This window comes from Herpailurus yagouaroundi, unplaced genomic scaffold, assembly GCF_014898765.1.
Source record: "Herpailurus yagouaroundi ecotype Mexico unplaced genomic scaffold, PumYag 29, whole genome shotgun sequence".
Lineage (NCBI taxonomy): Eukaryota > Metazoa > Chordata > Mammalia > Carnivora > Felidae > Herpailurus > Herpailurus yagouaroundi.
This window is the reverse complement of record NW_024412377.1, coordinates 106960827-106975541: the sequence shown is the minus strand read 5'-3', so window position 1 is coordinate 106975541 and position 14715 is coordinate 106960827. Positions and strand designations below refer to the sequence as shown.

General features: G+C 33.5%; 1 protein-coding gene across 8 annotated transcripts in view; it reads left to right on the top strand.

Moving 5' to 3' along the window:
* ERBIN (erbb2 interacting protein) overlaps positions 1-13617 on the top strand; it is a 133912-nt gene extending 120295 nt beyond the window's left edge. For 2 of the 8 annotated variants that reach the window (XM_040451855.1, XM_040451901.1), the window contains 6 exons: positions 2638-2781; positions 5434-5553; positions 8146-8355; positions 9440-9532; positions 10699-10773; positions 11559-13617. In XM_040451855.1, the coding sequence (XP_040307789.1) occupies positions 2638-2781; positions 5434-5553; positions 8146-8355; positions 9440-9532; positions 10699-10773; positions 11559-11666 (750 nt within the window). In that variant the 3' untranslated portion in view covers positions 11667-13617. The remainder of the gene's footprint in view (positions 1-2637; positions 2782-5433; positions 5554-8145; positions 8356-9439; positions 9533-10698; positions 10774-11558) is intronic. The other 6 variants (XM_040451864.1, XM_040451873.1, XM_040451868.1 and 3 more) reach the window with 6 other exon arrangements.
* The last annotated feature ends 1098 nt before the right edge of the window (positions 13618-14715 follow it).

Sequence of the window (14715 nt, the reverse complement as noted above, 5' to 3'; positions counted from 1 at the left end):
TGGTCCAGAAAATAAATGAGAAATGTTTCGAAGGAACTGAGACAAAGGCAAGAATTCAAGACACCGTTTTGAAACACACTTTATAATATCTGACTCGTGATTGGAGTATTCCTCTAATAATAAGTCTTTGAGGAAAAGGGATTAAGCTTGAGTGGTGCCTTGAATGACTGGTTGTTGGGATTGCCAGAATAGAGAAGGAATAACAGATTTGGATAAAGAGATGAGTCTGGTTATCATTATATTCTGTAGAGTTGACATGTCAGGAGCTATTCTCCCATTACTGTCTGACGGAGATATACCTAGACTTTAGTCATCAGGAAGCAGGTAGCAGCTACCCCATTGTTCATTGTACCTCTCTGCTTTTTATATTTAGAAATTTGCTGTACAATTACTTGAGGAGTACATGCCAGTAGTTTCCCACTTGTGCCCACTGGTAATTTAGAAGTGAAAATTAGTCCAAGGAAACTAAGAAAAGCCTTGTGAGGACACAGAGCAACATGATTTAGACCAAACACTTGAAAGCTTTGGTTGAAAATGGTGGAGGGTGATGGAAAATCTCTTTTGCTCCTCTGCAATTCCTCTTCCTCCCCCAAATATAATTCTGATGGCAGGTAGACATTTGAAAAATTTCCCCAGGGAATTTCACAATGCCCAACCCTCCCTTTAGAGGTAAGTCCCCAAATCATAAGTTGCTACTTTGCCCAGCTTAGTTGTTTAGCATTAATACAATAATTAGATAAGTTAAAGCTTACTTGGTTTTTAAACCTTGTTATAGTAACTTTCCTTCCTGTCCCTGCAACAAAACTGTACCTGGAACCCAAACATGTGATTATATCTCACCTCATTCTTCTCAAGACTTGTTTAATTAAACTAATGATTCTTATAAGAAGCACTCAACCAGAATATGATTAATGTAACATGAAAATTGCCACATTCATTTGCTTTTATACAGCTATTAGCCTGTAATGAACATCAGTGTCCAGGACATATTCCTTAACTGAGCTCTGCACAATGTGTTGTGTTGTAACAGGATGCAGTTTTATATGGACGTCTTTGTACAACCCTGAATTACAAACCAGATGTGTTCTGAGCTTCAGCCTTCTTAGTCAGTGAAATATTCACAAAAACCTTACCTATGTTCAAAGACAACAGAAAAAGCTTTGATTCCTGGATTTACATATCATTAAAAAGGGTCATTTGGGCCATTCAAGTTAAGAACATATTAAAATTGTGTGTAACACATGAGTATGTGTTGTTTATGTTGGGGCGGGGGGGTTAGTGTGTGTAATTTCTTTATTTTTACATTCTAATCAGATGTTTATGGAACCTCTGAATTGCCACTGCCAAATCCTTATTGTTTGTGAAATGGTCTGGGAAAGTATAGTTGTGGCCTCTTAAGTTTAGCTTTTTCTTTACTCGTTACTTTGGAATCCACAAAATAACTAAAAGAGTGCATTGTAATTTTATAGATCTCTTTCATTCTGGAAGGCCATATTAATGTTTCTTGATATTAGAGATCAACTTCATAATCGGGAGAAGGTATATAGGTTCTCTGAGAGTAATGTAGAAATGCTTGTAAGCTTACAAGCTTGTAATGACAACATACACATATAATGCTTACAAGCATTTCTATACTTCTTGATAAGCAAGCCGTGCTCAAAGTGTGGTTACTCTCAATTTAACCATAAGACCATCCAATATTCAGGGACATAAGTAAAAGCATCCACATGAAAAAACAGCATTTAACAGCTCTAGGAGTAAACAAGCAGGAACAATGAAAATCAGGCATTGTGTTTATTGAGGTACATTTTTTAGGCAGCTCTGCGATTAGTGATTGGGCATTCATGTAAACTCAGTCTGCATGAAGATTCCATCAGTGATTCTTCAAGTTTAAGCAGCAAATGCCACTGCTAACTCCTAAAATCTTAAGTATCTATTTACTTGAATGGGAAATTTTTTTTACAAGTACATTTTCTAGGGGTTTTTTCTTCTGGTAATTTGAGAGCAGGGAGAGCCTTGTAAATGCTATATACTAAAACTTTGTGTTATATACTAAAACTATGTTAACCTTTTTTCTAATGTAAGACATGTTTCTAAATGTAGAAGGTAATTGTTTTTTAGAGATGGTAATGGCCAAAGAAAGAAAGAAAGAAAGAAAGAAAGAAAGAAAGAAATTGCAGTGGCCAAAAGCCAAGTGTTTTTTGCCGATAATATTTTGTGCTATGTACGTATGTTTAAACTGAAGCTGAGAAATCAGCTTGTATTCCTTATAGAACTACACATATATACATACATTTAAGTTTGACATCAATTCCTGTTTTCTGATAAACTTCCAATAAGATGTATTAGGAGTAAAGGAAATAATTGCATTGTAAAAGACACTATATGTTTGTACTTTCTTTAGTGTTTAAACATGTGAATGGTTGGATTTACATGTACTTTATGTGTATATGTGTATGTTGTCATGTAAATAATATGGTATATAGTGCCAATTTCTTGCAGTGGCACTGAAAATTCAGTGCATGATATTCCTGTGTGGTATTGGGGTTACTTATAAATACGTCTATGTACATAACATGTCTTGTGAATTTTGCATGCTACACTAATCTCTGTTAAATCTATCCCCTCTTTATTCAGAGCATGCTGTCAAGGTCCTTTAATTCCAATTTTACTGCTGTAAGCAACTTTCACTATGGCAGCTCTAGGGATCTGCATGGCAGCCAAGGCAGCCTTGCCTTGAGTGTTGCAGACGGAAGAGGTTCTGGTGGGCACATTTTTCGAGTGAGTACCTGTAGTAGACCAGTACTTTTAGTACACAGAAGAGAAAAAAAGACCCCACATTTTAATGCTTTCGTGTTTTTAGAAAATACGTTTTTCTGTGGGTTAGATACTTTGATAACCTTCTGGTTGTTCCATGGCTTAGTTCTAAAACTTTCTGCAAAGCCGATTTAGTATTTATCTCTCAAGTTTCTCTGGCCATCAGCTAAGGATGTAGTCTGCTCTTGTTTATGTAAATAGGGGTGAGCAATAGGAATAACTGAGAGTTGTTTTTTTTTCTACTTATTATGCTTTATGGTGTTTTCTCTTAATAAAATTAACTAACTCTCCCTAAATCAAGGTTTAAGGCTATGCTGTATATAGTACACAGTGGGGTTGTGGGGAAGAATAATTTTTAGTGATTGAGAATTGGCAGATGAAAAGCACTGCCTGGAAGTAAGTTTAATCACAGTTTGCTAGATAGGATTAAATGTGAGACTGGAGAAATTCTAAGAAATACCAATGAAAAGGCAAAAGCCAAATTCTTTTATTAATGGTTAATAGTCATTAATGGTATTTATTTATTTATTTATTTATTTATTTATTTATTGAGAAAGAGAGAGAATCCCAAGCAGACTCCTCCTCACTCAATGCAGAGCCTGACACGGGGCTCAATCCCATAAACCATGAGATCAAGACCTGAGCTGAGATTAAGAGTTGGATGTTTAACCGACTGAGCCAACCAAGCTTCCCAATAGCATATTCTTTTAATGAAAGTTAAGGGTAAGGGTTAAGGATGGCAGAGAAGGAGAAAGAACAGAACAGCTCTGGCCTGGCTCTATTTTAAGATTTTTCTCTTAATAACAACGTGAGGTGTAGTATGGCCTCAAAATAAATACTTCCTTCTCCCCCTTTCCTTTCATTCCAAAAAGATTTTTCTCCTTTTTACAGCCTTACTTGTCTCCTCCCCATAGTTTTATTTCCATGTTTACTCTGATTACTTCTGGGTCCTTTGCTTTTTCCTGAGGGTCCCCATCCTCTTTTTAGTACATAGCTGGCTTTGCTCTGTTGTGTTCTAAGGCAAGAGCAGTCTCCTGGATTCACTCCGCTGTGGCTGGGCTTCACTCTTCTTGCTCTGCCCTCTGTCATCTGCCACCACTTGGATTCCATGTTAGAGTGATAGCAATTGTTTTGTAATTTATCCCTTTGAAATGAAGAGAGAAGGGTGATAGCTATTAAGCCCAGCATTTCTGGTACTCTTTCCAATTGAAGCCAAAGAATGGACACAAGAGGCTTTTATCAACTCAGGGGTTATCTTTATAGTCATCTGGAACAGTTATTCTTTCCAAATTCTTGTACAGTAATATTTTTTGCTCGTTATTCTTACATTCAGAGCCTTTGAGTCTATTGCATTTTACTTTTTCATTCATAATATATAGTTGTTCTTTTAAAGACCTGAATAGACTGGAGTTTAAACTTGAAGCTATGACCTAAGTTGATTACTGTGGGTTCTGAGAGCACATCTCAGAAATGAGGAAGGAAGGAAGGCAAAATATTCATTGCATAAATACACAAAATTAGATCAAACCAAATCTAAAAATGCTAATCCATGCTTTGAATGAGCAACTAACTACACATGATAGCTCTGTTGCAGATAAAGTTTATAAGATTAAATTACAAGCCCTTAGGTTTTTATGTATCCTGTGGTATATCATAATGAAGTAGATTTCAGATTATTTTTCAGTATGATGATGTAGTTTACATACCTGTGTTGCTAGCCACATACTGTTTTGAAAGTTACAATAGTGCTATTTATCACAATCCCTTTAGTTTTCAAGAATATAGCTAGGTATATTTAGAACTAGATTAAAATGAAAAGTACAGGCATCTTTCTTCCCAGCATGTTTGTAAAAAATATTCAGAGATAATGAGATAACTGAGTCTGCTTTTTTCTCTAAACCTATCATTGAGGTAAACTAGAAGGATATTATTGGTCATATAAAAATATGAACTCTAGTTGATTTTAAGTGTTTCACCAAACCATTGGTTTTGAAAATATTGAGCTAATACTATGATACAATTAAGTGAAAGTGAATTTTATGAGACTATATATTTATTAATACTGTTCATCATTAAAAAGAAGATCCCAGGTGGCACTGTGCTGTTAAAAGAAGAGCAGTTAATTTTTTTTTCCAAAAAACCCAAAAACCTTTATATATACTCAACAAGAGATTGTTTTAGTTGCTCTTAAAATTTGGGACTCTTAACTTTGATTAATAACTAAATTCTTCACAGTATTGAAAGCTAGGTATTACTGTAAATATAACGGGGAAAGCATTATGAAGAAATAGCTTAACAGTGTATGTTAAAAGTACTAATAATTTTTACAGTTTTGTTGAGATGTAATTGACATATTAGTATTAGTCCAAAGTATATATCATAATAATTTGATATATGTACATATTGTGAAATGAATGCCACAACAAATTTAGTTAATGTCCATCGTCAAGGTACTGATATTAATGGCAGTTAATGATGGTGATGTTTATTGGGTTCTTCATCTTCCCATGATCTAGTAATATTTTTTCCTAATCTCCTTTCACGTGTCATCATCATTTTGATTTTACATCTTAAAGAGCATTGTTTGTTTACTTTTTATTTTCCCCTCATTTGAAGCATCCCCAGACATCCTGTCCAGGAGATCCTTGTCAAGACGATCTATTCATTTCAGGACAGCCGAACTACTCATCAGCTACACTTAGTCACAAAGATGTTCCTCCAGACAGCTTGATAAAAGTAGGTGCTCAGGAAATAAATGAACACATCTCTTTGAACTTACTCTGTTTTACAGATTTTAAACTGGAAATATCATGTGTGCTTTAACAATGAAAATAAGTTTTTGAGGACTTTTCCTCCTTGATTAGTAAAGATTTTTTTTAAAAACTAATTTAGAAATATGAAATATATTTTTGCCCTGTTATTTCCTGGTTTAGTCCATGATTTTTTTTCCACACTGGAGAATCATTTTATTGTTTTTGATTTCTCTACTATCACCTACTTACCTTATTGTTTGAGTCACAGGCTCTTTGGCATTCCTGTTTGAGTCAGAGGCTTTTTGGTATTGGAGAATTAACCTCACTTGAGGATATTTTATCATTACTAAAGACATTTTAAAATTCTTTAAATGTAATTAAAAGTCACCTTGAAAGCATTTTGTATGTGATAAATGATGATTGTGTTCTTAATACTTTTGTTTCTAAAGCATCACTTACTCACAGATTTTACTTTTCTGTCACCCAATACCAGATAGTTAACTCTTTTCTTTAATATTCTTGCTCAGCTATTCTTTCTGTTAACTAATTCCGTATCCCTTGTATAACGAGATACAATTATGAAGCATACTTAACGTATTATATAAAAATTTTTGCATTGTTCTTGAGAGTAGGAACCCAGACATATAGCATAAATTCATACATATCTATTTATTTTACCTTTTTTTCTTTTTCTTTTAATTGAGCTATGTTAACCAGTTTCTTTTTCTTTTTAATATCAATTTTGTATTCTAGGTTACTGGGTTTGTTTTCATACTTTTATTCTCCTGAGCCATCTGCTAATGATAGCTTATTTTATTCCATGGGTATGTTTAACATTGATGTAAAGTGTCAGGCACAACCAAGAATCTAGGTGTCTAGAAGTCTGAAGCATGGGTCAGAAGTAATTACTGTTTGGAATATTTTCCTTAGGAGAAAGGTATTGAATCTGCACATCGGAATAAATGGTATAAATGTGGAGAAAAGCAAGAGCTATGTGCTGAGTTGTGTATAAGTAATAAAATAACAGCACAAGCATTTAAATACTCCTAGGCAGATGAATTACTTCAAATCTACAGAGTTCAAGTAGTAAGCAACCACAATTTAAAAAAAAAAGATATAAAGATAATAAAATACCTCATTCTCTTTTTCTCCAACCAGTGTAAGATTTGTCATAGGGTAATATCATCTTTGTGCTCTGTTATAAAACCCCCATATAAGTTTCCAAACTTGAGAAATAACCAAGTTCTCAAATATAACACAGTGAAAAGGTAACTTTTTTTTAAAGTAAAAATCTTCACCAAAACGGAAGCTTCTTTGTTTCCTTCAGCAAGGTTGATGTAAAAAAAGCATGTAGTTCTGAAACAATTGCCATAATCTTTTCCCAAACTTTTCTACTTTGGAATAATTTTAGGAGAATGGAGCTCAGTATTTATCTCATAGTTTTTCTATAATTCACTTGTGGATGAGATCACCTTTTTATTAATAATCAACAATGAAATTTTAAATGATTGAATAGTTTAAAAGTATTTTCTCTTATATACAAAAATCTCTATATGCAAATATTTATAATAGAAATGTAAACTTATTTTTCAGATAGATTTCTCATACTGGGGCACCTGGGTGGCTCAGTCGGTTAAGCGTCCAGATCTTGATTTCCACTCAGGTCATGATCTCACAGTATGTGAGATTGAGCCCCACGTTGGGCTGTGCTCTGACAATGGGCCTGCTTGGGATTGCTTCTCTCCCTCTCTCTCTGCCCCTCCCTGCTCACACTCTTGCTTGCTCTCTCTCAAAATAAATAAAGAATTCCTCATACCGACATAACAGCCACATTTCCACAAAGGTGGCTTTAAGTCTAAAACTCAGATTCATTCATTCTGAACAATGAGAAGCATTAAAACAAGGATAATTCTTTAACAAAATAATCACCTCAGGTTTTTTTTGCGTAGCTTGTGAAGAGTAAAACAGAATGTCAGGGCTTAATTTTTGTGGTTAATATTTTATGGAACTAACATTTAGAGAGTTTAAAAATTGCTAACTGGTACATACACACACAAGGAGTAAATTTGCTTTTTACTATATTTGTACTTGTTAATTCTGGAAAGAAAGGAATAAAAGTAGAAAATATACTCAGAATAGTTAAAAATTTCTACCACAAAACTTGTTACTTCTGTTCAGAAGAAACATGAAAAAATGCATCTTCTATGTGTGTGTGAGATGGGAAAATTTATCCTTTTACTGGGCTTAAATTTTAAAATTTTGACATAATCACCGTTTGCTGTTATTGTAAGAAAAAACAGGTCCATACCAAATAGAAAAGCAAATAATTTTATGATAACTTATATGAAACTTTAAAGAGTGAGAATCTGTCTGCCAAGGACTCAGGCAAGTTTAGAATTCATAGCTTTTTTTCTTTTAAAAGTGTAAAATTAGAAAGAATAGTGTAAGTGTCTTGATAATGTATGATTTAGAATGTTACACTCTAGTGTTTTTGTAATACTCCAAGAAGAAAATCCAACAATTTGTAATAAGACATTATTATTGGTCATTTTAAGACACTTCGTGTTTTTCTTAGATGCCTTTGAGTAATGGACAGATGGGCCAGACCCTCAGGCCTCAGGCAAATTATAGTCAAATACATCACCCCCTTCCTCAGGCTTCTGTGGCAAGGCATCCCTCTAGAGAACAACTAATTGATTACTTGATGCTGAAGGTGGCCCACCAGCCTCCATATACACAGCCCCATTGTTCTCCTAGACAAGGCCATGAACTGGCAAGGCAAGAGGTAAGAACAATCAAGAATACTTGAAATATGAAACTAAGCTCTTAATGTACTTTATAGGTTATTTAATTATTAGCAATAAATCCGCGTAGATTTTTAACATAGTTTTTACCATTTTGTTTAAAGGTGTGGTTTCATGTTAAGTTAATAAGGTGTCGAACTTTGTATTTAACTTGACTGTATGATCTCCCATGTTCTGATTAATTGACATAGCATTTAGTGTTTTGGATGTGATTATTTTTTTCCTAAGGTGGTTGCGTATCCAAAACTTTTTGATGATATTCCAGTAATCAGACCTTCAGGAATATGAATAGTAGACCATGAAACTTGACTGGCATGTTATGGTTTCCTCTTGTTAATTGACACAGAGAGCTTGAAATTTGACCATAGTCTCCAAACTACTTCAAGAATTAAATCTTACAAAGTAGTATTTAAAAGGTGGCTAATCATACATTTGTATATTTGGATAGTTTATTGATAAAATAATACTATTAGAAACGTAGGTAGAGAACAAATGCTTTATTCCTTTTGCTTTAGTCTCTGTGGAAAGGGAGGGTCTTGCAACAAGTTTAGTTCTTGATCTTTTTTTATAACGTGGTTATAAAAAATACTATCAATTGATCATCAATCCTAACCTCTTGCGAGCATAGAAACAGATTCAGGAAATGAATCCAACAACCACCCAGGGATTTTTAAATATCTTCTGAAACACCCAGTACACAGAGATACTGTGTAATTTAGATATTTTACAGATGGAAACTACCCTAAAATACATTTTTTGTTTGTATACTCTATATCATTAAAATCCATGATATACAAAAAACAAAAAAAAAAACCCCACAGGGTCAACATTAATCAATTGCCTGTCCTTGTAAAACAGCAATAGATTAAGTTAGGAGCTATGCTTTATAATCTCAGCTGTGCCTTTAACTCACTAACTCATTAACATGATATTCCATGTTGTAGTTTCCCTTTATCTGCCTGAATGTTTATTTTAGATGAATCTTTATGTATTTTACCAATAGTTAAATACTGTGTGTAGCTTTTTCTGAGATAGTAGTAATAGTTTATTTTCATATTAATTTAGATCCGAGTGAGAGTTGAAAAGGATCCAGAACTTGGATTCAGCATATCAGGAGGTGTTGGGGGCAGAGGAAATCCATTCAGACCCGAAGACGATGTGAGTTTGTTTGTATGTCTTTGAGATATCCATAAGGATTTATTCACTAACATAGTGCTCTTATACATAAGTGAAAATCTAACAGATGCTTTTATAAATCGAGAAAACACATCACCTTTTTTATTTCTCTCTTTATTCAGCTTTTTGTCTTGAAATACCACTTCATATGAATTGTTTGAGGAAAGCAAATTAAACCCCCAATTTTATTTTATTTTTTTCCTGGTGATTTTATTTATTTATTTGTTTGTTTGTTTATTTATTTATTTACTTATTTATTTTAGTATGAAATTTATTGTCAAATTGGTTTCCATACAACACCCAGTGCTCATCCCAACAGGTGCCCTTCTCAGTGCCCATCACCCACTTTCCCCCTCCCTCCCACCCCCCATCAACCCTCAGTTTATTCTCAGTTTTTAAGAGTCTCTTATGGTTTGCCTCCCTCCCTCTCTCTTTTATTTTTTCCTCCCCCTCCCCCATGGTCTTCTGTTAAGTTTCTCAGGATCCACATAAGAGTGAAAACATATGGTGTCTGTCTTTCTCTGTGTGACTTATTTCACTTAGCATAACCCTCTCCAGTTCCATCCACCTTGCTACAAAAGGCCATATTTCATTCTTTCTCGTTGCCACGTAGTATTCCATTGTGTATATAAACCACAATCTTTTTATCCATTCATCAGTTGATGGACATTTAGGCTCTTTCCATAATTTGGCTATTGTTGAAAGTGCTGTTATAAACATTGGGGTACAAGTGCCCCTGTGCATCAGCACTCCTGTATCCCTTGGGTAAAGTCATAGGAGTGCTATTGTTGGGTCATAGGGTAGATCTATTTTTATTTTTTGAGGAACCTCCACTCTGTTTTCCAGAGCTAAACCCCCCAGTTTTAAATGTCCATTATATTATGAAGTGATTTTTAAATTTTGTTATTGCTTTTCTGCACATCTGTAGAAATAATTCCATCACTTTAATGAAAATCACTATACTCAAGTCAGAATTATCAGCACCAAAAAAAACATTGGGCTGTGACAATATTCAGAGAAAACGGGGAGAAAAATTGTATTGTAATTCAAGTGTTTGCATACTGTTAAAGAAAAATTGTTCCTTGTTACTCTGTTATTTATGCATCCTGTTTTCCATTAAATGTTTATCTTTTTTGTTGTTACTGAAGGGTATATTTGTAACAAGGGTACAGCCTGAAGGACCAGCATCAAAATTATTACAGCCAGGTGATAAAATTATTCAGGTAAATAAGATACATCTTTTTAATATTTTCTTAGTTTTTCATTTTATAACATCTTCCTCATCAAGGAATTATTAAATGCCAGATATTGAAAATAACCTTTTGTGAAGTTTATTTCTAAATATTTGTGGGTGAAAAACAGTGGCATTTCTTATAAGCTACTCTCTATTATTTTCATCATTTAAAATATTTCTTCCTTGTACGTTGCAAAATCATATGGATATTTTTGAATACATGTTTGATATTTCCTAGCATTTTGTTTAAGTTTAGGAATGCTAACTTCTTTAAAATAGGTTGAAAGAATCTTTTTGTTACAAGAATTAAAGAATTTAGTTCATTTGAAGCACTTGGAACTGTGTGTGTGATATATAATAAGACTTCAATAAATGTTAGGCCTAAATTACAAGAAATGTAGTGTTTATTGATGGCCCACGGCAATATGAAGAGTAGGCCTTGCCCTCTGCTATCCTTGCATCTCGGTTGCCTTATTTATATATTAGCACATACACATAACACCCGTCTGACACTGTGTCTTAGACAAGTGCTTCCTAACATTGGATTGCTACATAAGAATCATCTGAAAACAGGGTTCCTGAGTCCCACCTTCAGAGATTTTATTTCCATATATGTGGGGTAGGGCCCAGGAGTCTACATGTTATTTTAAATTGCCAAAATAATTCTTATTTTCTGCCAGGTTTGTGGACTACCCAGCAGAAATTTAAGTGCACAGATGCAAATACATTATTATGAAATGTTTTTCTGAAAGATATTTTTCTTCTTTCTTCTAGGCTAATGGCTACAGTTTTATCAATATTGAACATGGACAAGCAGTATCTTTGCTAAAAACTTTCCAGAACACAGTAGAGCTCATCATTGTACGAGAGGTTTCCTCATAAGGAATGTGGACAAAAAGAGGGGGAAGGCAGCAAGATTTATTGGAAGATATTTGCAGGGGAAATTAATATTTTGACTATTTTTATATGTAAAGAAGAACTCAAAAATTATGTTCAAATTTGTACATTAATGAAATCATGGAACTCGTGGTTAGAGGGAAAGAACCACTGTACAGTATATAGGGGAGACTGTTGAATTCATACCATATAAAACTTCTTGTTAGGTTTTTAAACATAGCAATCAAGGCTACAAAAACAAACCTATGTTGTTTTTGTATAGATTGTAGGTTTATTTTTGGATTTCATACACATGACTGAACTCTGTGCAAGGCTCTAGTTAGCCTTGATTGTAGCCCAGAGACAGATGGCAGAGCTCTCTGTCTCATAGCTTTTATGCCCTTATTTTTATTCAACTCATATTAATGTTTTTCTGCTGAAACTACTTTTTTTTAATGTGGGCAAGAGATTTGAAGTGTTGGTTTTTGCTATGTGCATATTGAGTTGAAGAGTGAGTAGGTGAAGGTGGTGCTGGTGGGTTCACTTTCCAAGGCCAGATTAAAACCATCAATTCCTATAAAAATCTGGAAGCAAAGATTAAAAAAAACAGCTGTTAATGTGTTTTTATTAATAGAATAATGCAATAAAAATGTAATGTCTTTTTAAAGAAATAAAAAAGACGATAATTGCATTTTACGAGCTCTACAGGATCTGTTCTTGTTCTAGCCATTGACAATGCATTTGCTACCGGTGATTCAATTTTTAATTTTTTAGTCACAGGAAATTTTTAACTCTACTGTAGATGCTTGTCCATGCATTTCTTGTGATATGGAAATCCTTTGATTTTTTGCAAATGGTGGTGTTTTATAATTAGTACTCCGTTTTAATCTTAATGTATAATTTTTATTTTAAGCAGCAAATGAAACTAAAATGGCCAGTTTTGAGATCGTGTTGCTGTAACACAAAACGTAAGCAGATTTAGGAAAGTCTCTCGATCTTGTTTGGTCTCACATTGCCTTGGTAAAGTAAAAGGAAACAGTACGCATGGAGCTAGGAAACCAAAGCAAGTTTGTGAAATTGGCACAGTGATAGAGAATTGCTGTGGAGAGTTGTAGAGCAAAGGGATGGGTCTCTGAGGCCTTCCAGTGTGTCACGGTATTCAAATAAAGGGCTGTTCCTACAGGTAACATTAAATGTGAACTCGACACTTCAGAGTCTTTAAAGGGTTTCTAAGTGTATCAGTGTAATAGAATAGTGTTTTACCACCAGCTGCCTTTGTTCCTCGTTAGTGTAACAAATATTTCATAGATGTCATTAATTTGTTTATCCAAACCATTAATTTTATTTGTTTTTGTTCTGTCTGTGTAATTAAATAAAATTTTAGTAACATGAAATGGTAAGAATTAATGCATGGTTATTTGGACCAGAAAAAAGTGCCACAGAAGACCAATAACTGTTTTTAGTCAAGGCTAGTCTGGAGCCTTTCATTAGAGCAATATTCAGTTATTGCGATTCATTTTTAATTAGTAAGAAATATAATTTTGGAATTTTTAATCTGTTATGCTTTGTTCTTCAACCTTGTTTTAATTAAGACTTTTATAGGACTAGCAAAAACGGCAATTTACATTATTTTTGCAAAAAAAGTTGGACTTGTTGTTTTCTTGCTAGTCAGAGTAAATAGGCAGTAATTTTGAAAAGATGTGAACTCAAATATTGCACTTCTTTCAAGATGTTATCAATTGGTTATTGTACTGTATAGTTTTAATATTGATTGAAACCCTTTAACAACTCTTTGTAAATTTTAACTCATTTTAGTTGTTTTTCAGTACTATTTACATAGGAATTGATTTTTATGGATATAGTAGAAGAAATGTGCTGTATTTTGATAAAATTCATTTATTGTATGTGTGTTGTAATCTCTAAAAAAAAATAATGACAAACAGCTTCTTTAAGACAAGCCTCAGTGTTCCCTTTATTCATAGTTTATTGTAAAATATTTTGGCACGTCATTTTTTGTTGATCTCAAATTTTCAGTCACATGCCTCAATGTTCCCTTTATTCATAGTTTATTGTAAAATATTTTGGCACATCATTTTTTTGTTGCTCTCAAATTTTCAGTCATATTCTATTAATAAGGAATACATGAAATAGTTATAATTGTAACATTTTCAACTAGTTTATCTTGAATCAGATACATGGACTATAATTTTGGAAAAGGAAATAAGCCACAAAGAACCTTAAGTTAATTGTCTGCATATTATACTGATTTACTACATGTGCAGCAAGTGTTAAATGCACTAGTATTTTATTCTCCTCTTGTTAATTAAAAAAAATTTTTACTGCTCTTATAACACTAAGTTCAGTGAGAAAGTTAGTTACAAAGGAGTGGGAGTAACATGATACAGTATATAACAAAAAAATAGCAAAAATGTTTTGCACTTAATAGCCATAATTTTCTTCTAAAATATTGGAAAATTAAAATGAAGTAAGAACTCTTTGTTAGAATTTTTGTTTTGGTAATGATAAGTTTTCAAAATCTGAATAGAAGGTTAAATATTCTGAGGAAACAACATTTTTATTTTACCTATTGTTGAGTAATTTGTAGTCACAACCTATACATACCCTTAACTGACCTTACTTAAATATTATGTAGCAAACCATCAAAACCAAAACTGTCTTATTTTTAGTGACAGCGTTTAAAATTGACCACCCTACAGGTGCCTGGGTGGCTCAGTCGGTTGAGCATCTGACTTCGGATCGGGTCATGACCTCACAGTTCGTGGGCTCTGTGCTGACAGCTTGGAGCCTGGAGCCTGCTTCGGATTCTGTGTCTTCCTCTCTCTCTGCCCCTTCCCTGCTCATGATCTGTATTTCTCTGTCTCTCAAAAATAAATAAATGTTAAAAAAAAAAAAAAAAAACTTTAAAATTGACCACCCTAAGATTTTAAACTGTTAAAAGTTGTATGTTCAGAGTAATATATTCTGTACAGAATTGTTTACACAAACTGAAGTTTTATGCTGATGCATTAGAGAATCATCAGTTCATCTAAATCCA